The sequence below is a fragment of the Chroicocephalus ridibundus genome, chromosome 1 (genome assembly GCF_963924245.1).
Source record: "Chroicocephalus ridibundus chromosome 1, bChrRid1.1, whole genome shotgun sequence".
Lineage (NCBI taxonomy): Eukaryota > Metazoa > Chordata > Aves > Charadriiformes > Laridae > Chroicocephalus > Chroicocephalus ridibundus.
Window position 1 is genome coordinate 140,245,065 of NC_086284.1, and position 25,602 is coordinate 140,270,666.

Below are 25,602 nucleotides of genomic sequence, written 5' to 3' on the forward strand. Positions count from 1 at the left end.
TATGGAATGGGTTTGTCCCATCCTCTCCAAAAGAATCCCCTTTCAAGAAGTCCTCATGCACAGGCTCATTTTTACAAATTTGCAGTAACTGCTCTGGGTTCAAAGTCCAAAATTCCTTTAAAAATGAATGAAGTTGAAGGAATGATTATGGAAAGCAAAACAGAGAGGAGTACTGAAAACTGACAAAATTATTTTAATAGGCAATTTTTTTTCTGTTCAAGAAAAAAATATTTCTATATTTTCAGACTGTACTTGTTAATTTTTTTTTTTTAAATTTTTTTTTAAGTAGAGGCATAGCCTATAACCAGAAACTACACAGGTCAATATAAATGACAATTTTATATCTAAGATCAAGAAGCGTCATATCAATGAGTCCACAAAAATTATATTTGCAGAGCTTTAGAGATGGAGGCCAAAGAGAACTTTGCAACTGATACATGAAAGATGAAGTCTGTTCCAACTGAAGTCACTCAAAAATTTTCTATTCAACTGACTGAATCAAGTTATACCCCGAGAGTTGTGTATATAATGAATTAATGGAAAAGCATAAAGAAAAGAAATCAACCTACTCCAAAGAATAAAAGAAACAAGAATGAATGAGTGAATGAATGAATAAAGGAAAGAATGACAGAAGGCTGTGCTAGGTTTTAGCAATGCATTACTAATAAGAGCCAATGGAAGAGTATTAAAACATGCAGTACCTAGGTTTTAGCAATGCATTGCTAATTACAGGTCATGGAATCTTCCTTAAAGCATCCATTCAACCTGGTTTGGATGTGAATGCATTCGCAGACCATCGCCTGACAAACCCCGCCCCAAAATATTGGTAAGACAAGAGTTCAACATGAAAATACACATCCCAGTGAGTTGATACTAGTAGAACTTAGGAATTTAAAAACACATAAACAAGCTTATCCAATTCTTTTTAAAGAATCCGGGGCTGCTTCTGTGATGAACACTGACTGTCTATCAATTTGTATCTTCAGCTCATGACTCGTAAGACTCTTATCCAGTTATATGGGATATTTAGCTGGCGTTTGTTTGACAGATAAAGTCCTATTACAAGATCTCACACTATAATACATTACAATGTGCTGCCTCTCAGGTAGTACCTTTTCCTTTGGGATGCATGCAATTGTGAAAAAATGCATACCCATGCTCAGTGAGAAGGGTTGCTTTTTTCACATGCACACCCTTTTACAATCATATGACAAAAGGAATTTATGAACTTAAAGCTGTGTGCTAGTGTACGTTCCTACTTGCTATGGGGGAAAGAGCCCGAAAGCTTTGGTCCCAGTTTTCTCCAATAGCAGGATTATGCGAATCATAATCCAGTACCTAAAGGGGGCCTACAGGAAGGATGGGGAGGGACCCTTTATCAGGGAGTGCAATGATAGGACACGGGTTAACTGCTTCAAACTGAAAGATTTAGATTGGATATAAGGAAGAAATTCTTTACTGTGAGGGTGGTGAGACACTGTAACAGGTTGCCCAGGGAAGTTGTGGATGCCCCGTCCCTGGAAGTGTTCAAGGCCAGGCTGGATGGGGCTTTGAGCAGCCTGGTCTAGTGGGAGGTGTCCCTGCCCATGGCAGGGGGGTTGGAGCCAGATGATCTTTAAGGTCCCTTCCAACCCAAACCATTCTGTGATTCTGTGATAATCAGGTACTGCTGATCTCTCTGAAACAGCTGTATTGATCAGGAAGTCAGACAAGTACATTTCTTTTCCGGTACTAGGACCCAGAGCAATATTCATCACCACCATAAACCTTTGAATTGACTGGGTTTACAGAGGCACTAAATAACACCACTGTACAAACTGGGCTGTAAACACTGAAACTTTTGGTCTAGGCTGTGAAAAACGGCTTCCAGTACTGTGATGTACAATAAATAAAATGAAACAGCAGAATAGATTGACCTTGTTTGTGAACTGGAGGGTAAAGCCATCTTTGAATTATTTTGGGGCAAGTAGCCATCAGAAATCAGAATTAAGACGTGACTTCTTTTCCAGAATTTCTAAATAGAGATACTGTCTGGACTGACCCCCAGTTGCTCTTAAATAACTTTAAAAAATTATGTTTGATCACAAAATAAACATAAAAAATATTTAGTGGAACAGGGATATTCTTTAGCAGTATAGGTATTGCTTTACCCTGCAACTCCCCCTTTGCACTCCCACTGTGACTTTTTAGCCTGTTTTATTAAGGAAAAAATTTTGCATGATCACATTGCCTGCTCATCTCTCCCAGTAATTTCTAAACCTGCAAGTTTATTTTAACCAAAACTACTAGAGGGGTAAAATTCTCAAGAATAGTAAGTTCCTACGAGTTTCGTGATAATTGGTGGAAGAGGACACTCAGGTTCATGACCGTCTCACTCGAAGAGCAAAGTGTTGCAAGCTGAGTAGCTTTTAGGGTGTGCATTAGCATAGGCAGCGCTCTCGAATGGCTAAAGCACATGCTGACTCCTGCATGGAAAAGAGATAAAACACTGTGTAGGTGCTTATAGGACAGGGAGGTGAGAGCAGGAGAGTAGGAGGAAGCTGAGGTATTGCAGAAGGAAAGGGAGGGAAGCTGAGGGAAGGAGCACAGGCACAGGATACAAGTTCTTAAGAAACCAGGCTTCATTCACTTAACTGCCAACAAACAACTTTTGGTTTAGTCTTTGTTACTTGGTAAATAATTTATGCTAAACTCAAACCCAGGCACTCTTATACCAGAATCAGATCATGCCCACATGGACATGCTGGTAAATTCATAGCTTTTTTTAAATTCACACTTTAGGCTTTACAATAAAGTTGTGTGGATTTTTTTTGTTGGTGGTGGTTTGGGGTTTTTTGGGGGGTTGTTGTTTTTGTTGTCGTTTTTTTTGTGAACAAAAACTCTGACTCTATGGGAATTAGATATTTCCAAGAACAGGTTTGAAGAAAAGTTGACAAAATTTTGACTGTGGATAAATTATTCTAATTCTGTAGCGAAGACATAGCCATTGTACTAAATTTGTATGAATGGTGACATCTAGGAAGGATCATCAGAGTCACTAAAAATATTTCATGAAATGGGAAGGCAAGTAAACAAAACAGTTATATCATCATCTGATGAAGTTCTACATGTCTTCTGTTTTGAAAGCTGTTGAATAACATCTAGGTCATGTATTATGAACACAGATCTAAATATAAATTAATCCAAGACGGCTAGAAGTATCAAGCCTGTGCTCCTGAGAGGTGTCTTTCCTTATAATTGGTTAGAATCATTTTGCAAAGGGTGTTTCTTTGTTTTTATCAGTGAGACATAGTCTAAATTTTGCAGCTTGTTTTCTTAATTGGAAATTCCATTTCTCTCTCACATGTTGTAGTGTAAAACTGAGTTTGAAGCCTAGCAGTTTGAAGCCTTTCCCTTCCAGATGAGGAGGTGTTTGCATACATAAAATCTTTTACTTGTTTGCATTCTTAGATGGAATATGAAATTAGGGACATAAATGAAATGTGGCAATGGCTGAGAAGCAAAGAAAGATGGCAGTACCAGTAGGAACTGCATCTGCTAAAAAACCATCATTGCAATCACCCTTACAATGCAGGAGGGTGCACTTTAAAATTTGGTTCTGTAAAGAAATAAAGGAAGTTACAAATCAGTTAAAGAAAGAATCACAATTGGGAACACTCATTCAGTTGGAGAGGAATTGTGAAAGTGGCGTTTTTTATAGTAATTCTTAGAACGGTACTTTTAGGATTTCTGGTACAAATTGTGTTGTCACACCAGCGTGCTGTCGACACGAACCATTAATCTCACGACAACGTTCACAGCCTTTCCCTCAAAAAAAAAAAAAAAAAGAAAAGAAGAAAAAATAAAAATTAAAAAAGAAATAATTTAAATAATCCTTCTGTTAACTGTTTCAATTTTAACTGAAAGCAAATTTTAAGGGTTGAAATTGGCGGACAGTTGCTTTGCCTTTGTTCTTTCACTTTACACAGAAAAGTGACTCCAGAAACAGTTAAATCTTTCAGAAAGAAGCTGATTTTCTTGAAAAGCACAAAAGAGTCCTAAGGTAGGGGAGAGGGGAAGTGGTTCTAGCAGTGCCAACAATGAGGGAAACACTAATTCAGACCAGTCATTGCCGTTTTCACCACCAGATTGTCTCCACGTGTTATAAATATGGTGAGATAACACTGTGATGATATGGCTGATGCCAGTATCACCTACAGCATCCTTCAATGCAAGAGCAACGAGAGGGGGGAATTTTCCATCTCCTCTCTTTTCTGACGCCCATCACCAAAGAAAATAGCACAGGTGATGAGTCTGACTTTGAGAAGCTCGTTGACTCTCCACAACTAGAGCAAAGATACTATTTGCGGCAATACAACCACGCTGCATGGCAATGATGTGGTGTGGTTTTGCCTGTTTCTCTCAAATCAAATTGTGGATTAATACAGACTGAAAACTATGCATTAAGGGTTAAGCCAGGTGTGGTCAGCAATACTAGAAATGGAAATGGATGAAAATTTCTCCTTGTACTCATGTAAAACACGCTTTCAGTACAGTTTATGTTCTCCACCAGAAATTCATGATTTGGCAATATTTTTCTCCTTTTCACCATTAAATCTTAAATGTTAACAGTAGCAATTTCACCCTGTGTGATTTGCATCAAATAAAATATTTCCTTTATATTTTCTTAACAAACTCAACACATGTTTTTTCCACAAACTCAATAACACATTATGCAGCAATTCTCTATACGACATTCTATTGTAGCAATTTTATTCACAGACATGATTCTTCCTTCTGGGCAGAGCCAACATCACTCCAGTCTTCAAAAAAGGCAAGAAGGAGGAGCCGGGGAACTACAGGCTGGTCAGCCTCACCTCCATCCCTGGAAAGATGATGGAACAGCTCATTCTGGGCGTCATCTCAAGGCATGTGGAGGGAAAGAAAGCTATCAGAAGTACTCAACATGGAATCACCAAGGTGATTAATCTGATAGCCTTCTATGATGGCATGACTGGATGGATAGATGAGGGGAGGCAGTAGATGTGGTCTACCTTGACTTGAGCAAGGCATTCGACACGGTCTCCCACAGCATCCTCATAGGGAAGCTTAGGAAGAGTGGGCTTGATGAATGGACAGTAAGGTGGATAGATAACTGGTTGAAAGACAGAGCTCAGAGGGTCGTGATTAGGGGCACAGGGTCTAGTTGGAGGTCAGTGACGAGTGGTGTTCCCCAGGGGTCAGTACTGGGTCCAGTCCTCTTCAATATATGCATCAATGACCTGGATGAGGGGATAGAGTGCACCCTCAGCAAGTTTGCTGATGACACAAAGCTGGGGGGGTGGCTGACACACCGGAAGGCTCTGCTTCCATACAGAGAGACCTGGACAGGTTGGAGAGTTGGGCAAAGAGGAACCTTATGAAATTCAACAAGGGCAAGTGTAGGGTGCTGCACCTGGGGAGGAATAACCCCATGCACCAGTACAGGTTGGGGGCTGACCTGCTGGAGAGCAGCTCTGTGGAAAGAGACCTGGGAGTCCTGGTGGACAACAGGATGACCATGAGCCAGCAATGTGCCCTCGTGGCCAAGAAGGCCAATGGCATCCTGGGATGCATCAAGAAGAGTGTGGCCAGCAGGTCGAGGGAGGTCATCCTCCCCCTCTACTCTGCCTTGGTGAGGCCGCATCTGGAGTACTGTGTCCAGTTCTGGGCTCCCCAGTTCAAGAAGGACAGGGAACTGCTGGAGAGGGTGCAGCAAAGGGCTACCAAGATGATGAGGGGACTGGAACACCTCTCTTATGAAGAAAGGCTGAGGGATTTGGGTCTCTTCAGTCTGGAAAAAAGACAGCTGAGGGGGCACCTTGTCAACACTTATTAATACTTAAAGGGTGGGTGTCAGGAGGATGGGGCCAGGCTCTTTCCAGTGGTGCCCAGGGACAGGACAAGAGGTAATGGGCACAAACATGAACATAGGAAGTTCCACCTAAACATGAGGAGGAACTTCTTTCCTTTGAGGGTGGCAGAGCACTGGCACAGGCTGCCCAGAGAGGTGGTGGAGTCTCCGTCTCTGGAGATATTCAAAACCCGCCTGGACGCGTTCCTGTGCAACCTGCTCTAGGTGACCCTGCTCTGGCAGGGGGGTTGGACTAGATGATCTCCAGAGGTCCCTTCCAACCCTATGATTCTATGATTCTATGATTCAATGATATTTGAAGGATAACATCTCCAACAACTGGTTTATTAACATCTCTCAGATCAAACTGTTGTGGTGAATCATGACTGTAGGCTTATATGGTGCACTACTGGAGATGTAGTTTGGAACTTTCATGTAGCCATCCTTTTTCTGTGCTCCTGAACAGTTTCAAAAATGCTGATTTTTATGATTAAAATCTAGTTTCTGTCTTTCTGAAAGAGGGATGCAGAGATGCTTTTTCCCTTAATTCCTTTTTCTGACTGAATTCTGTCTGACCATCATCAAGGCACAATGCATTATAGCAGGAGGGAAAATGAGAAAAAGAATAACATAATATCAAGAGCAGAAATATGATGAGTGAGAAAATAGAGATGCCAAAGGTCTCCAAATAGCCTAACCTTTCCTGAAGTCAAGCAGAAGAGGTTCAATCAAGATTTTTTCTCCTCACAAAATAAGGAACGCTATTGAAAAAGAACATGAGCAATAATAGTTATGTCTTTTATGTCTTTATGTCCAGAGGCCCTAGAGGCCCATGACATTAAGAGAGGAAGATCAAGGTAGTTACCAAACTGTGATAAAGAATGAAGGAAATTTTGAAAGGTATTAGCATCACATACATAAAGAAAAAAAAAACAGGTACAAAACTTTTTTACCCAACATATTTGAGACTCTTTCAATCAAACAAGCATTTTCAGGGAAGCTTGCGGACCCTTTCTGTTCAGATTGGGATGGTACATAAAAGTGTCAAACTGAGAGAAAAAAATTTTACAAACAAAATTTTACATTTAGGGGGAAAAAAAAAGCTATGAAAAATTGCATAGTTTGGAGGGAAAGCAAGAGAAGGCCACAGCTGACTGGGTTACCAAACCGCAAAACCATAGGGACATGCAGACATAGGAGAAAATTGAGGACTACAGGCAAAAATTGACAAAAGGCAATCAGAGCCAACTTGTAAAAGACGCATAAAGGATTGCATTATGCATGGAAAAAAGTACCAGCTTATGCAGCTCCAGCTTTTGGAAAGAATTGTTTTGCAAATAAGAAGCAAAACTGTTTTGCAAAAGATGGCAAAGCAGGGCTGAGGGGATTTACCAAGAATCTCAGTGTGTATGCATTCTGCATGGTTGAAGAGAAGAAGTAGTATTGGTTGGAACTGTTGAATAGCTTTTCACATATATTATCTGGATCATTACTTTGAATTCAAATTAAAACTTTTTGACTTGTACATTTTGCTTTTGTGCCCAAGTTAAAGTGAAACTTGAAATGATGGGAAAGCATCGAGAAATGTTATGGTGTTACATGACAGTGTTTTATTCCAAGGTTGTCCCTAAATTGAAGTTAAATGATACTGTTTGTCGGGTTTTTTTAAGAGAAGTAGGTACACACGAATGGAAAATGTGAGACAGAGATGCAATTTGTGTACCTCAAAGGAGTTTAGGAAGATCAAAACACAAACAAAAAATTGAATTCACACCAGCAATGATGGTGATTTTCCAGAACTTAGATACATGGTCCAAGGCTGACACAGGTTGTTTATTTGTGTATTCTAGGGGAAAATGTATTTTTGGGGGTCTGTATTACCAGTCTCATTAGTATGGAGACGTTATATTATTTACTCAAATGTCCTTCAGTGGGAAGTTTAAAGCAAGAATACTTGCTTATGTAATCATAAGATTAAAACCAAAGGCATTGTGAATTCTCATAATTGTAATGTAAAAAAAAAACACCAAATAGAAAATCTATTCAGATAAGGTACAGGACTTCTTCAGTCTTGTTCTATGTACAGTCAGTGCATATATATATGCATGTATACACATATATACATGTACATCTACACTTATATATGTATAATACATATATCTAGGTATTACATATACACATGTGGTTTCCAATATCTAAAGCAGAAAAATCAGTGGATTGGACAACATCGAGAGACTGAATAGACCTATGATGGATTTTAGGCTTCTGATTTCCCACTGAAAGAAGATTTATAGGTGCTATATTTCCATTTCAAATTGTTATAAGAACAAGGTCCAAATTACCCATAAATAAATTCTAATTAACATAATATTAAAAGATTATGACACGATTAATGGATGTTAACTGGAATCCAGACTGCAGTGTTAAATGTAGTGTAGGAAAGACCAAGGCAGAGAATTTCCTGTGATATAAGAGATAAAAACTCAAATGAGTTTCTTTTGTATTTCTGTGCATAACTCCGTAGTCTTCAAGACAATTGAACAATTAGGTGACAAAAAGATGCTGAAAAAATGGCTTTCCAAAAATCATTTATCTTTAGTGTAATTTAGCCCTTGTTGAGATTAGGTTTTGATGTCGATAATTGGCCAAGATGGGCTGGTGCTGAAAAAACTTGACACCTGGCCCTTTTCATACTAATCTTTCAGTCTTTCCAGATGGCAGAATTTACTTTGTTCCCATCTGTTGCTTTCCAGTAAGAGAAAGGAAGAAAAAAAATGAAATTCCTAAAACATTTCATGGCTTTTAGAAGGATCTTTGAGATTCTTTTCAAATCACACAGAATCACAGAATGGTTTGGGTTGGAAGGGACCTTAAAGATCACCTAGTTCCAATACCCCTCTGCCATGGGCAGGGACACCTCCAACTAGACCAGGCTGCTCAAAGACCCATCCAGCCTGGCCTTGAACACTTCCAGGGATGGGGCCTCCACAACTTCCCTGGGCAACCTGTTACAGTGTCTCACCACCCTCACAGTAAAGAATTTCTTCCTGATATCCAATCTAAATCTACCCTCTTTTAGTTTGAAACTGTTACCCTGTGTCCTATCATTGCACTCCCTGATAAAGGGTCCCTCCCCATCCTTCCTGTAGGCCCCCTTTAGGTACTAGAAGGCTGCTATAAGGTCTCCCCAGAGCCTTCTCTTCTCCAACCTGAACAACCCCAACGCTCTCAGCCTGTCCTCATAGGAGAGGTGCTCCAGCCCTCTGATCATCTTTGCGGCCCTCCGCTGGACCCACTCCAACAGGTCCATGTCCTTCTTGTGTTGGGGAGTCCAGAGCTGGACACAGTACTCCAGGTGGGGTCTCACCAGAGAGGAGTAGAGAGGCAGAATCACCTCCCTCGACCTGCTGGCCACGTCCTTTATTCTGGACCATGATCCTCTGGAGGGCTGGTGATGGCACCTACTATTATTTGCCTCAATCAAAGGTAAAATGCCAGGTTTCATTTTTCAGGTTTTGCCTGAGGTAATTCATCTGGATAAAATTCACGAATGGAAAAATTGAAAGAGCCAGAGTCATCAGATCAGCACGTACTTGCAAAAAGAGTAAACAAAACAAGCAAGCAAGCAAACAAACAAGAGTGATATCAGACTTGTGATTAGATAACATTTGATGCCATCTAGCAGCGGAGAGGTCAGAGCAGAATTTCAGATGAAATTTAGCTAGTTCAGATTTGGAAATCTGTTTCTACACTAAGAAGACTTTTTTTGCAGAAACAACCACTCTCGTTTCCCTGGTTGTTTGCAATAGTTTTTCTGTTGAGTTCTCAGGTCTTGACTCTGGTCTAAATTTTCACCGCCTCAGGATGAACTTATTCCCCAGGGTTCCATTAGGCTTCTTCCATGTAAGTGGGGTCAGAATTAGGCCTCTATTAAGCCAGTTATCTCCAGAGCTAGCAACAGACTATTCAAGAAAATTCAGCAGGAGGATAATAGAAGCTGATGGATGAGAAAAGACAGAAAAAAACAAAGTGAAATCCATCAGTGGAAATCTGCCAGGTAAGCAGGAAATAATTTTGGATGCTACTTTGTAAGTTTCCATGTGTTACTTAAAAAAGTTAATTTGGAGAAAATTCAGAAAGCAATTAGAATAAAAAAGTCTCTAGGGGTATTTATGAATAAAAATTAAAATAATCAGATTTATGGATGTGTCTGAAGGAAGGCCGTGGTAGCCATGTGTGCACACATTTGAATATCTTAAATAGCAAAAAGCTGTCCCTACCTTTCTCTTGCCAATGATTTGGCACATTTCCCTTAGAGGACCAAGAAGATTTCTGACTCCAGTCATCTTAAAAGAGCATTTTGTCCTGAGGGAACTGGAAACAATGGTTGTGTCTTAGTTCACGTGCCTCACCAAACACTCTGAATAACTGAGAGGAATTTGCAGGGACATAGCAGAGCAAGCAGTTGTCTTCTGCATGGCACAGCCTGTGCTTGCGCTGCAGGAACTGCAGGTTGCTGGCTTATAATGCGTTGTCTCTTCCACCCCACCTGAGCATCTTTACACATGGGAATGTCTTAACACCAATCTACAGAGTGTCTTCAGGCAATTTGTTTATGAAGAGCTTTGCAATGCCACCCAAGCAGAAATAAGGAAATAAGGCTAGTTATCCTGGTGCAGTTTTGCTAATTGACTGGAGGATCAGGATACTTTCCTTGAGTAAGGTGCTGTATTGTGTAGGCATGCCGATTTGTTTAAAGTTACTTTCTGGATCTCTGTCCAGGTTGCTGCCAGGCTACAGACATACCTCAGTTGTCTTTGGGAGGTGCTGTTAAGCCCTTCTCTTGAAAAAGAGCTCTGTTCTTTGATTATTTATTAGTATATTTCTGTTATTTTCAACAACGATACCCTTTGTTTTCGCTTTTTCCTGAAAGAATGCCATCATAAAAAATGATCACTAGAAGTTAACTAATGAGAAAATAAAAGTAAAAACAAAGCTCTACTCTGAAAACATATTTTGCCAGGCTGTCCTACTGCCACCTAGAACTGTGTTGTTGCTAACAGCTTTTACATGGAAAAGCACTCAATACTGTAGTAACGAGTGGCACTCAAGTTGGATGCGGGTTGGTATGAAGATTTTAAGTGGAGTGATGGAAGCCCAGTCACTTGATGAATTTAAAATTAGACATGACAGCTTTGAAGAATATGCTATCTGGCTAGCTGAGATCTTAGGATCACATACCATATTAGGAGATATTAGACTGTACTAAGAGATGGATTTTGTTCGTTTTAATTCTCCAGTTCTGAGGAATTCCACTTGACCTCCCAAGCCCAGCAGTTTTCAGAGTCCCCTGTGAGGGGACAGTATCATGCTCTGGGTTGCTCCAGGTCAATAGGCTTCACTGGCTTTTTCCTCGTAGCTGCAATTACCAATATCCTGGTCTCTGGATGACTGATGTCTCTAGCAGACAACGGATGGGTCAACGAGGAGACAGGGTTTTGAGCAAGGGGGAAGCCTGCCAGGTTTTTAAACTTTGGTGTCCAGGGGAACTTAGTTGACATTTAGAAGAACAAATAGGGGAATTGTTTGTTTGTCTCTAACTGGCAAATTCCAGAAAAAAAAAAAATCAATTTGCTACAATTTTTCCAATCAAGTATACCAGTTATCTAGTATAGGCATATTCTCTTCCCCTCTCTGATTTCTATGATTCAACATACTAAAATGCTTTGAATGTGCATCTGTGGTTTTAAAAAATCCAAACACCAAGGTTCAAATTTAAGGTTTGGTTAAAGTCTCACCAATTTTAGTAGGATTGCTTGGGCGCAAATGAGGTCAAAATTTGGCCTGCAATTGGGTGCATTTCCACATTTGCTCAGCTGGGATCTCCTGCTTCTGTGTAAATCAGAAATAAATGCATTGAGTTCAGTGGAGGTGCGGTGTCAAACCTGTCATCAGAGGCTGAGTCAGTAAAGGCACAATCTGAACCAGAAACACAGAGAAAGACTAAGGTAAACAAATGAACTCACCAAAGAACAACTAAATCAATAAGATTTGCTTAATGGCAGTTCAAAGGACAGCAAACACTGAAAAGTCACCAGTTTTTCTTTCAGAGAAATGAGGCAAATGAGAACAAACAATGAGAAAAAAGCAAAATGAACAGGAATATTTCCTAGAGGAAAGACAGAAAAAAGAAAAACCCGTATATTTCCCTGGACATTAAAAACATATCTGTTTCCCCAAAATGTAAACTCTTCCAGGGGAGACCACTCCCTATTCTACCAGATGTGAAAAGCAGCTTTAACAACCCAGGGCAAGATTTAACTTCATGAATCTTTTGTTTGATTTTGTTTTGTTAAAAACAACAACAGCAACAAAACCCCAAACTCATCTTGTAGTAGTATTTAGAATGCTTTGCTTTCTCAGAGCCTGTAATTGTTACTCTTTCAACACAAAAGCTAAACATTGCTCCTGAGTGTTTCAAATTTATAAAGGCAGTTTGAATAGAGAAAATGCAACCTCCCAACAGAAAAATAAAGTCTCTGTCCAGATTGCTTCATGAATAGTTTTTGTATTAATAAATTGACTCAACATTTTTTCTAAGTGCACATAGATCCCATTCAGAAGGAAAGACATTCAAAGCCAATACTTCCTAAAAGCATTCTGGTATGGTGAGATATTTGCCATCTCTCAGAAAGTTTCACTACGTAAAATTGTCTGTTGCAAATCACGCCAGAAGCAGCTGGACTATACCAGCCACTCTCTACCACCAGTGCACAGTCTCTCCAGAGCTGAATTTCAGGTGGTACTTATACTAATAAATAAAGCAGGGCCACGATATGGTGTCAAGCACTAACATGCAAAGCCTGCTTCATACAGGCTGCTTTATGTGCAGGTGCCACACAGAAGAACGGAGGGATGTGTTTGGCAGATGACAGTACTCACCACACATGCCCAAGCAGAAAGGGTGACTCTTCCTTAACACATGGTATTCATATTTATTTACAATGCAAGAATATTTAAAGCGTTCTAGTTTGTAGGACTTTCAGATCCTCATAGTATTGGATTAATTGTGCTTCTATTACTATTGATGCTAAAACTTCCATTTGCTTCTGAAAAGAAGTGTCAACTCTGTTTTTGAAAATCTTGCTTTCTGGGCCTTAGGGAGATCAGGTTCAAAAATTTGATAGGCTTCATTGGTACTAATGCCAAGGAGTTTTTAGGTACAGCTGCTTTCAACTTTGTATATGTCTGAAGAAGCTGCTAGGTAGTCCCTGTGAACAGGACATGTTTTAATAGCATGCATTCTTCATCACATTAAAATTTCTTTTCCTCTTTTTTTTTTGAAAAAGAAGTATGTTTTGTCCAAAGTCTTGAGGGATCTCACTTCTTCCAGCCTAAGTCAGCTGTTTCCCCTGTTTTACAAAGGAAATCGTTGCTTAACGGAAAACTGAAAACAGAGGTCAAGTGGGTGAGGTCCATGGCGATCAGGAAGGACTAGGCGGGACCACCGTGAGGGAGCCTGGCCTGAGAACATATACTGCTGTATGAGTGGCAGAGCTGAGGTGGAGAAGGAGTTACTCAGTACGCTGATATGATGACAAGATGCCTGACTCCCTGGCAGGAAAGCAGGCAGAAGTTTGTAGAAAAATTCCAAGAGGGGCAATGAATTGGTCAATGCAACAAAGAGCGATTATATCACAGTCTTACATGGCAAGGGCAGTGCTAGGAAGACCAGAAAGATGAGGACAAAGAAATAGAATGCAGTGTTCTCGCAGCTCAGTCACATATTGACCCCTCCTCTTCCTTTCACACACACACATACCTGCGTTATCCCCACACATATGTACATTCAGCTTATATACGTCTCACATCTACTCTGCAAAACAAACCTGGCCTGAAAAATGGTTGTAAACCATAAAACAGGATGCTAGTAAATGATGACTATCAAGGCTGGGGTAGTGTCTGGCGACCTAGTACTCTTTTCAGTTGTGTTATTAAGCAATCTGAAAGCATTAGGGGTACAGCTTCAGAAAAATAAAACAGGAGAGAAGGAATGGACTGCAAATGGACAGATAGGATGGAAAGGATAGAATAAAAATCATTGTATAGAATTAGAGAGAGTGGTTAGAAAAATGGGCAGAAAATAAGAGACTCGGCGGAAAAGCCCAAGATAATAGTTATAGGGAAAATCAATTCAAAGCACCTATATTAAATGTCATGGCGGAAGTTGGAAAGTCATAATATGGAAAATTAGCTAGCCATGATTTAAACAATAAATTATTACTGGATTTATTACGTAGAAGAGAGAAGAAGAAGAACTAGAGAGTGCAAGTCAGTATAATTACAAAAGGGACGTACAAATGCAAGGTGGTATCAGACAGAGATGAAAGAGGTCTTTCTGGTTTTGGAATGTCACCTTTAGTCCTGGACCTTCTAGTGCCACAAAGATGTGGATGAAATTGAGCGAAGCCAGAAAATTGAAAAAAGCATGAATAAAAAAAAAAAAGAAGAAAAGACTTAAAGAAAAAAAAAAAACTTATGCACTCTGTAAGACAAAGAATGGGACTAAACAAAGAAAAGCAGCTGGTGTCAAGTATTTGAGGAATATATTTAGTAAACAGCAAAAAAAGAAGTAAAGTTGCTCAAGATAGTGGGGGGCCTAAGTGAGTTAACATGCAAATATCAGTAAACAGCAAAGAAAACATATCCCATGGAGTTATACGCATGATCCATTTAGCAAGTCAGTCATGTAAAATAAGACTATGCAAATTTTTTGAGAAATAAGTGGAGGAAATAATTTTGTACTTATCACAGGAGCTGAAAACAATGAACTGAATAAATATTTTCTAACTTTTAAATGTACAAATCCAGGAAAGATCCCCAGCACATGAAATGGCATGTCCCTCTTAATGACCATGTTTTTGTTACCTAATCCAGAACAGGGTAAAGTTTCTCTTTTGTTAAGATGGTGTCACGGACTTTATTTTTGCTGCTACCTTGCAGTTTGGTTTTGTTGATAGGAGTGGGTAGAAAACTGTGGGGAATGGTAGAGAGAGGACACACACAGACATGTTTCCACATTCTTCCAACAAATTTCTTAGATATTTTTGCTGTAGCCTTTACACCTAAGGATAAGGATTTTTTTGACTCAGCTGACTATATGTTACCTATTTGATTCCCCTAAGGCATTGGTTTTATCATTATCATTAGTATTTCTGAAACCAGACTCATCACAGATATCAGCGTCTAGCGGTATGACATGTTTACCTCAAATACAGCATGCTGGGAAAACTGGTTAAATGTCTTTATTGGGTATATGAGGTCTACGTTTGATAGCTTAAAGCCATAACATCTGATCCTGGTTTGGAGCAGAAACCGAATACTGTCCAAATCCCAACTCTCAAGAGGACAAAAGGTGCTTTCATCTTGGAAGCGTGCTTGTTCACCTCCTGGCTGAGGTAGAAGCCACAGGAGAGGATGCTATCTCAGAACTTGTCTAACCACAGAGTTATTCAGAAGCAGCTGTTGGGCTTAAATTTCACGCTCACAACCTGAATTCACTTCTGAGTGTAGACGAGCCTTTAAACATTCACATAGATTACAATGGACTTCTTCCTCCTGTAACCCCCCAGATAACTGCCAGTTACTTCTGACAATATCGATTTAGACTTCTCGCAAATGTGGGTGAGTTTTTGTAGGGAATAGCCTGAAAAAATATATTTCTGAGTTAACGAGATTAACACTTTCTCACATGCTAAATTAGCTAATGTAACATAAAACATGTAAAATCTATAGCAGGGACAAACCCAAAATAAAGGAATTTATTGCTGGAAGGCATAAAAGAGCAACTGAGAAGAATCACAGTTACTGCTGTGGTACCATTATGGGCAACACATGCAGCTGAAGCACAGAGAATGTTGGAGGAGTGCCGCAAATCTTACCCTGTAGGATGCAATCCTACAAGAATATTTTCATCACCTCTGGTATGGGTTTGTAATAGATAACACCAATGGACCTTAGTATACGGAATCTGTATATTTACGTGGCTAGGCGGGCGGTGACTCCCTCTAAAGTACAAGCAGAGTGGCAATGAGTCATGCACACTGGTTTCCTGACACTGCCTGATGGAAACGTGGAATTACCTGCTATCCTTTCCATGAGTATTGAAATGCAACCAACAGATTACTTCTCTGAGCTCCAGATGACTACCAGTGAACTTTGTTTCAACATGTACAGACGCACTACCTTCCCCAACACACCAGTGTCCTCATACACACAAATCTTCATCGCACATTTCCGCAGAGGGGAATTTCAAACACAAACTTAGAAGCCGAATTGGGAAAGACCCTTTTGTGTGTGTGTGAAGAGGTGGAGAGGAGAAAGAGCCAGAGGAAGATAACAGAAGGATGAGTATATAGTCTTTCTCTGATCTTTCCAAATGCTTGCTGCCCTGAAGGAAAGGGTCACCTTGCTTAGCTTGCTCACCCAGCAAGATGCTTGTACCACGTGAAGGAGAGAAGGAGAGTCTTAACTGAACTGGATGCTTGTGTGTGTTTTTCTTTTAATTCCTCAGGAAGTATAACCTTCCTTGAGGCTTTCTGCGGGGGAGTCCCCTTCCTCTATGGACTTAGGGCTCATGATACAATCAGGAACATGGCTCTATATATTCCCTCTAGCACTCATTTCACAACCTTGAAACTACTCCATATCCACCCTTACTTACCACTTCTCTCTTCACACGCACATCCCATCTGTCCCCTCAGAAAGCAACTTATCCCCACATCCCCCCCAGCCTCGACAGATGTACGAACAGGGATGGCTGTCTCCCACACAGAAACAGCTGCCATCCACCTCTGTCATCCCTACCCACACGCCGCTTCTTTCCACTGTCCGCTCCTAGCCACCGTGAGGAGACACACACATGGCCCCGCACCAGTAAACATCTGCAGGGACGCCCAGATGTCCCAGCCCTCACAAACACATTTCTGTGGTTGTGTCATGGCTACAAAGGAGTTCAGGCGGGCACACTTACCCGGTGTTCTTTACATTTGAACACAGCTCCTTCCCTCATGCTTTGATCCCTTTCCTGCAACAAGCCGGCCCTAATTGTACCCATCAATCCCTTTCTCTTTTCCCAGCCAGCTGGCAGGTTGATGCCACCGTTTGCTTTTTATTTTCTCAGTGGTTCGGCGGGGAGGATGGGGAGCAGCGGGAGGCCAGGGCACTGCCCTGGGCCGTGCTGGTGGCAGCGGGCCGAGCAGGCTGCCCTCCGTGGTTTCAGCCCAGCTGGATGCTGGTGGCCGGGACCGATGGCTGGCTGCGGTCACGCGTCTCCCCCTCATGGACAGCCGCTTCACTGTCCCCGCAGCCTGCCACGGTGGGAAGTTCACCGCCACCAGAGGAGAAAGGGGCTTTCCACTGGCCACGACCAGCTCCAAACACAGCCACGAAAAATTATCCATCTGGAGAGCCTGAACTGGACTCCGCAGTGGGAAACCAGTGTGTAAAGTAGGACAACAGGTTCCTAACACAGCCCACGTCTACACAAGCACTAACTGCTTGTTTGCTAAGTATTTTACAGGACACCTATTTATTTTTTTTGGCAGAAATTGATGCCTGGAATAAACCAGGAAGGGATCCATGAACTTTCATGTGACTGATGCAACATAAGGTCGGGGCCCAGAGGCTTCAGCTTTCAAGCCTAGCCGTTTGGTGTGATCAGGCTGTCTTCTCCCAGTGCAAGTCTGGCAGGAACACTCACAATCTTCTGATCGGCTACGGGTGGAAATGAGCACTTTCCTACTCACTGTAGGACAGTGCTTAAAAAGACACCGAAGCCTTAGGCAAACTGGACAATTTGAAGATGTTTGTAGAACAGATTGGAAGAACAGATGTTGTCAATATATGAGGTTGTTTTGAAGGGAAAGACATCCTTACCATTTCTCTCTCGCACCCAATATGTATCCTATGTTTCCAACCTTCAACTAGCTGCACGTTACTCCAGTACTGCTTCAAGCCAGGGAGAAAGCTAATACTTTCTTGTTTCCTTTGACTGACATCTGTACTCCCTATGTCTACTTCAACCCAATGGTTGTTCATCCAACAGCACTGTGAAATACCTAGTAGCCTTGTTAACTGGTCCTAGAGAAATGTCTCTGCCATTGTGTGCCAGCAGTAGCATACTGAAGTTTTAAGGCATGAAAATAAGGTGCATCGATATGCCTCCAAATGAAGCTGGTGTAAATATTTTAGTTAGACATCCTGGGATTTTCTCAGGATTATTCAGTAGTTCTTTAGAAAAAGCCTGCAAAGTGTCTAAAGCAGAGCCTGCCTGCTGCACACGTCATGCAGAAGGCAAGCACATCTAGCGCACGTTCGGTCTTATCGCTACCCACGCACCAAGCCATTTTCTCAGTTAGTCATCTTTCCCTACCCTCCTTCTCAATGCAAACATTGCTTCTTAGCACTCACAAAACTCACCTCTGCTGTGTCTCTTGCATAACTTATTTCGACACGGAGAGTTGTGCCACAAATGCAGTGGACACGTGATTCTCCAGTCGGCCTCTGACAGTCATCTTACACGTCAGCATGGCATTCTGGGTGCATGTTTGTAACTTCCACACAGACATACATCCCTTACAGCAGCCCAGTACTCTTACATGCCCCTCATCGATTTCAGCTTCTTGCTGCAGACCAACTGGATCCTTCTTACCACTTGCCTCCCTCTACAACCCTGCCAGTCATGTAAGAACAACACTGACTAAACACATCTGTCCCTGACCTGCACACAAAACCAGCATCTCATATATCCATGCACCTATCATGACTCACTATATGCATTTACCTGTGCCTCCTCCTTGCTCTCCCCTTGCACTTAACCCCCACCCTGCTCGCATGCTGCTATGCATGCATGTACAGCCCCTTGCACACTTAAACAGCCTCCCTTAAACTAAGAAGCAGATAACGACAGATCACTTAAGCTGTCATAAACTGTTTCCCACTCCTCACCACTCTTCCCTCCCCCATAAGCTGTTTTCTTTCTCCCAGGCCCCACACCCAGGTCTGCAATCCTTACCTGTACTTCCCTCATTTACTTTGAGCATGCTGTGTGCACAAGTCTCTCTTATCAGACACAACTTTTGACTCCTTTCACCTTTCCTTCCACGGCCCTGACAAGCAGGCACAAACTGGCAGGTACTTTCCTCACCTGCACACCATTGTGTGTCAATCTACGCTAAGCTTCTCACCCCTCGTAACACGAACTGTCATTCCCACTCACTTCCACTTCGTGCCCTACAGCCCCTAACTCCACTCATGTCCTGACACACTTCACACTTTATTTTTAACCTTAGTACATCCATGTGGGTTATACATCCCTCCAGGTAGTTATCCCTCCCATCCATTCTCCTCCCACCCCTTTATATCTTAGTAATTTCTCCACTAGCACGTTTGTTCCATTCTCTCTTGATGCTTTACTTAGCCAGTACCTACCACAGAGATGTAACAGAAAATCACTCTTTTTTATTTGACTATGTGTTCTTCTCCTCCCATCCCCCTCACATTATTCCTAACTTTCCATTATTTCCCTCAGCTGCTTCCCCTGTAACATATTACCTGTTCTTTCCCTGTGTTATTGCAGCTTCTCAGTAAGGTGGCATCCTCTGTTTCTGCTGGCCAAGCCACTCCTGCCCTTTGCATTACTTTCTCTGTCTGCCTACAAAGTGATACATAACCAAATTTCGTCCCACCCTCTGCTCTCTTTCCCTATACCTCCTCTAAGCCACCTTTTGCCCAGGCATCTTTAAAGAAAACCCAGCCCTTAATTTCATCCTTATGCCTCCTACATTGCTTCTCAAGACCTGTCACTTCTTTATATTCTTGTCACCGTTCACTCTGTCCCCATGATTTCCATTATCTAGCATTTCCTCACAGCACCTTCACATGGCTTTCTCTCCAGCTCTGTCTCTCCCTTGCAACCAGGCAGCACATATTTATAGATCTACTCCAGCAGGCTTCCAACCTCCTCTGAAATTTCTCTAAGCAACTACCTCCTCACATGCCTTTATGGGTCCCTATACCCTTTTCCCATCACCACACCCTATCTCCATCCAGCTCATTTTTTCCTCTGCATTCCTCTTCTCGGCATATGTTTCCATCACCATGCAAGCCTTCCCTTTCATACTGTAACACCTTCCTCACAAAAACATCCTCATATCTATTTCTTCACAGAATCAAAGGTGTCCCCTTTAGACGCCCCTCACAAGCATCATGTATCTGATTATTTTCCATACCTTTCTCCAAATAGATAATAGTTCACATTTTTCTTCCTCCTCCAAACATCCTTTGTGCCCTGTGCTTTCACCTTTCTCCCTCCACTCCCACTCCATACCCTAGCTCCCCCTTGCAGATCGTAGCATCCTTGTATGTCCCTTTCATATCTTCAGCCAGCCTCCAGTCTGCACCTTTTCCCATCCCTCCCAAGCGTTACTTCCCCTTCTGAGCTCCTAAACTTTTTTCCACCCACAAAGATCCTCTATTTCCAGTTGACCTGAGCAGTTTCCCTTCTAAGCTGATCACCTTTGCATGGCTCACCTGCCCTCATTACCCCAGTACACATCACTCACTTAATATGTAGCAGTTTATTTTCAATATCTTGCACTTCCCTCTAAACTCCTTACATCTATCTTTCTGTGCACCATTTAGTTCTCCTTTCCCTGGAAAAAAAAAATAACAAAAAAACCAAACAACACCTAAACCTACATGTATTGCAAGACTCAACATGGCATAGCCTTCTGCACAAAGCACTCCCCTCCTGGCTCTGTTGATGCATCGTCTTCTCCCCATATTTTGGGTCCACCACCTGCAATCAGGTCTAGTTTTCCTCCGCCCCAGCCATGCTCACACACAGAGCTCCTGGTACTGACACGTGTATCTCAGACCAGTCTTTTTACTACTAGCAGCTGGAACCATGCCGAATGCTCTTCCATTCTCTACTGCTTTTGTCTGCCTTGCCACAAAGTGAGTTTTTCTTTTTTTTATTATTAGATTTTCCTTCTTATACCTTATTTATAGGTGTTTCTTGCACCACTCCTCTACTTACAGGCTTGCACAGACCAGGTATTTCTGTGCTTGAGAATGTCTCTCCTAGTGTCTGGGTATTTTCCTGAAGGCACAATGTAAAGGCAAACTTTACATACCATTTGCACTCCTCATGCAACAAATCACATGAGCCTAAGAGCAAAGAGTGCTTTCTGAAAGGTTGTAGCTCATAACAATTGACTGGACCATATAGCACACATCCCTGTCTATTTAAAAAGGTGGGGGGAGCAACCCCCCTCACACACACGGAGTCATCTCTAAATAACTGGTTTTGCAATATAGGAACCAGAGAATGTGCGCATAGCAGCCCTATTCAATCCAAAATATCCATCTCTCCGGATACTGCATATTTATAGTTCAAGAGATAGGACCAACGCAGAGCTTTCCCGTTTATTTTAATGAAGGATTAAGAACTGATCAGAAAACTATCTAAACCATTCAAGGACTTTTTCCCCTCTTGGCTAATAGCAGTTTGGTGTCTCCATAAGGACTCGCCAGTAACTGACGCTTTAGGCTGCATTTCAGCTGTTTAGATGAGAAACAGCTTTCTATTTTGCTCTCTGTATGTGCGTCTGTGTTGATTAGTTGTGTGCTGCATTCCTAGAAGGCACTTACCAAACGCTGGAAATTGCAGCGTAAGAATAGTTTTCCTGCCATCCTAGCACAAAGTGAGTGTATCTTTTTCACCTAGACACAGATGTGCAGGGAATCCTTTGATCTCCAGTTCCTCCCGGAGAATTTAGTGTTTGGGTTTGAGGAGAACGGGGATTGATTCAAAGGTCATGAATAGGGTTTCCAGTGTCTGGCACACACAAAAAAAAGAAAGCTCCAGTGAAGTTAGTTACCTGAGACAGGCGAGGTGCAGAAATTGGTAATTTTGACTCTGCTTGTCATGGGCTCTAACTTTCCCTGAGGGCAAGCATGCTACATATTCTGAGGCTGGTTCTTGCAATCCACGCTCAAGATTTGCAACCCCTTTTGTTATATCTGAAGTTGCTGGTTTCCCTCTTAAAACAAAACGAAGAGTCTCCTTTGCTTTTGCCTCTTAAATCAGATTCCTTTAGCACCTCATATTTCTCCCCTGCTGTTTTCTTGCCAGGGACCTGAACAACAGCGTGTAGAGCAGGAGGAGAGAGGAACCTCAGGACTAAAGCAAGCTATAGGGCAAGTAGGGGTGGGGGAAGGAGGAGGCACAATGGGAAAGGCAGCAACATTTGGGACAGATCTACTGCTTACAAGACCCCCCCCTCCTCCCCATTATACTTCTTTAAAGGACCCCTCTCCCCCCCCTCCCCTCCCCGCCCTCTTAGGACCCTATTAGAAAACGTCAAATTTCCCTTACCGTGGTAGGAGTAACCATGGCATCCGTGTGAATGTTTCCAGAAAAGTCGACATGAAGAGAAAGGTGAATGTAAATATGTTCATTCAAAGTCCCAAAGTTGGTCTGCTTGGGTTGTGCAGAGTTGCTCTATGGGAGAGGAGCCTTAAACTCTGAGTCCCGTGAACATAATCTGCTCGATTATAACAAACCAGCTCAGCCAGATGGCTCTGTGCTCTGCAGATTAACCCTTTTATTGCCACGCTCTGCTTTCCCTACCTACCATTTATAATAACCTTGCCTGGTTGGGGAATTTCAGAGAATGAGGCATTTTTTTGAAAATGACAAAACCGTCGTAAAGGTCATTTTTTCCCCTGTGTGCTCTAAAAAAACCATCATGTGCCTATTTTCTTTTTTTTAATCCGATTGATGGTTTTATTCCTCTTCCTGGCAAAATCTTTTCATATTATTAAGAACAGTATTAGCACCAGGGAACATTTTAGAGAATTCTTTTGTTAAATCATAACCATCTCTTCCAGACTGCGATTCTCAGAAGACAAGTATTTTATTGCAGGAATGTCTCTGTGTTTGCACTCTAATGGTCCATCCACTCCCCCTCCTTCTCCCCATACTCTCTGTGTCTCCCACATGCACACTCACACACATGCACACGCACACCCTTTGGTCAAACTGCCAGCATGTGTTGCTATTCTTACCCATATTCAGAAGTCATTATAGGACATGTAAAACAGGTGAAATAGAGACACAGAGCTAGAATGCCATAAGCCTCTGCTCTCTCCCTCTGGCTCCTCTTTTTTTTTATTTTATTATTACTTCAAGATCTTAGACAAATTTATTTCTTTGGTCAACACTTCTGTCAACCAAGCCACCCCCCGTTACACAAAAATAAGTGTTGGGAGAAATATCCACTGTTAAGAAGAGATTTGTGTCCAGATATTCCTCCTGTTTTGATTTGCAGATTAGTCCATTAAGTAAAGGATGGCGAGTGCCAAAAGCATGGAAAGTTCATCAGCAACCAGCAGCGACTGGTTTCCAAACTTTTTATTTAGAGTGATCGCTCACAGAGATGGCTGATAAATTTAGCTGCATGCCTCTAAGTCTCCCTCTAAATTTACATGCTTAAGTCATCTTTCTTTTCTATTTGATTCAAGTGTAATTGAGCAAGTCATAACCATAAGAACATGGTCATATAAGATACGATACACTTCAAACCTTACGAGTCACCAGACTGTTTCCTTAAAGAATACTTCTTTTACTTGCTCAAGAAATTTTTTCTTTTGTTATTTAACCAGGGACTTTTTCCTCTTTCCCCTCCCTGTGTAAGGATGATTAGACTTCTCATGCCATGAAAACATTGTACCATCTTCTTTAAGACATTTTAATCTACCTAGGTAGTTGTCACAGTTTTATTGAAATATTTTCCACTGTGGATTGAAATACGGTCAGTGGTGTTTGTTGTGGTTGTCCTTTATCTGACTTTTTTCAACCATAAAATAACCCTATTTAGGGTTCTCTGAACTCTACAAATTGTATCTGTCTCATCAGTTCTGCCTGCATCCCTTTTTCCCCTCTAACTGCCCAGATGCAGAAGGAAAGAGTCATCTTCTGCTGTTGCTTCTTAAGTTTTTCTACTAAAACTTGCTGCTTTGACAATCAAAAAAGCACTCAAAACCTTGAATAACTCTAGAGACTTTTTGTCTTCCCATTTGGCTGAATGCAGTTTCCACCCTTTTTAGAGCTTTTTCGGCTAAGAGGAGGGAATCAGAATTAAATCCTGTCCCCCCAGCCCCAGCACTGTAGCAAGATCTGAGAAATGCCTAAAATATGAATCAACTTTTAATCTCCTGAAGCAGACAAATAGTGCTAGGAATAGAAAATTTTCCTGTGGCTGGTGAATGCTCCCCAGGAGGTATGCAAAGGGTTAAGCATCTGTAGGCAGCCCTAGCCCGGGAACTTCGCATTTGCAGCTAGCCCAGCAAAAAAAGACTGAAAATAAGTCAGCTACAAGTAAATGTCCTAGGCAGAGGGGCTGCCTACCTCTGATGGGAGGCAAACCTATAGGAGCCAGGCAGTTTGCAGAAGTTGAGGGGTTTTGCCCTGTACTTGTGTCTGGGTCTGTGGGCAATCAGACGCCTTGTAATTTGAGATGTGACACCTTAATCTTGCCAAATATGTGTGCACTGTAAAAAGCACTGTAGACAGGGTGTTTTCGCAACTATAGAAAATGGAGACATTTTTGGTCCTTGCAGTTTCCCAATCCTTTTTCTAAAGATGCTTCTGTTGTTTAAAGCCATTATTTTTCTAGATATTTTTACATCTTCCTCCGTTATTCTGGGTGTGCCTTTTTTTTTTTTTTAATACTAACCCTTAACACAAGTGGATTTTTTTACACTTTGAATATGTTTCTGAATTTTTTATGAGAAACAATAAAGCTCCCAAATGGTCACCTTATTCTACGTGTAGTCCTTGGATCTGAGGTTCTGACACGGAAAAAAAAAAAAAGTTACTTTGAACAAGTCTCTGTTCTGTCTTGAGGAATTTGAAATATTGCTCAAAGCACGCTGTAGAAATTCATCTTTACATTCTGGGCATTTTAATTGGAATAATTACTAGGCATTGATCCGATTAATTAGGCCCTTGATCAGACTTCAAAATCGGTAACATTTTATATACTTTGAAGACATGCATTTTTCTCTACATATTAACAGATACCACTGTAATTGCGTTTGATGTTAAAAAAATGAATATCTTTAGAGAATTTATGCATGTTGTTATGTAAATGGATGAAAATTTTATTGGGTTTAATGCATGCCTTGGGTCATTATGAAAGCAGGGAGTTGGTTTTCCCCATTAACTGTTAGCTTTTGCAACAGCACCACTTTGTGGTTGAAGTCCCGAATAGATACCGAAAGGGGAAATGTCCGTAGGGACACCACAAGCTCTTCAGCAAGTTCGTGCTGTTCCCATGGCAGTTTTGACATGCCTCAACAAGCACTCTTACCTGCAAGGGAAATGCCTTCCAACCATATGGTCCTCCGCTTACGAGGTGGTAGTTTCGACGAAAAGACAAAGAAGGAGAGGTGGAAGCAGAAGATTAGCTCTGAACACTTTGTCTAACTAAGAACTTCAATTCAGGAGGCTGTTCACCACCTTTCAAATGTCAAAATCACTTTTGTCGAATTTCCAGAATTTAATAAAGGGTCTGACACCATCTCTAGAAAAGATTTTTCCTTGGCATGTGCTGGAAATGTTTTACTAAAAGTAAAAATGAATCCAAGCATGGTTTCCTTTA

At 41.5% G+C, this 25,602-nt stretch overlaps 1 protein-coding gene across 1 annotated transcript in view; it reads right to left on the reverse strand.

The window, feature by feature from the left end:
- Window positions 1-25,382, reverse strand: part of NTF3 (neurotrophin 3) — an 86,753-nt gene extending 61,371 nt beyond the window's left edge. Inside the window, exons 1-2 of the mRNA XM_063355791.1 lie at window positions 25,312-25,382; window positions 22,314-22,439 (exon numbers count right to left, since the gene is read on the reverse strand). Of these exons, the coding sequence (XP_063211861.1) occupies window positions 22,314-22,331 (18 nt within the window). The 5' untranslated portion in view covers window positions 22,332-22,439; window positions 25,312-25,382. The remainder of the gene's footprint in view (window positions 1-22,313; window positions 22,440-25,311) is intronic.
- Window positions 25,383-25,602: the final 220 nt, after the last annotated feature.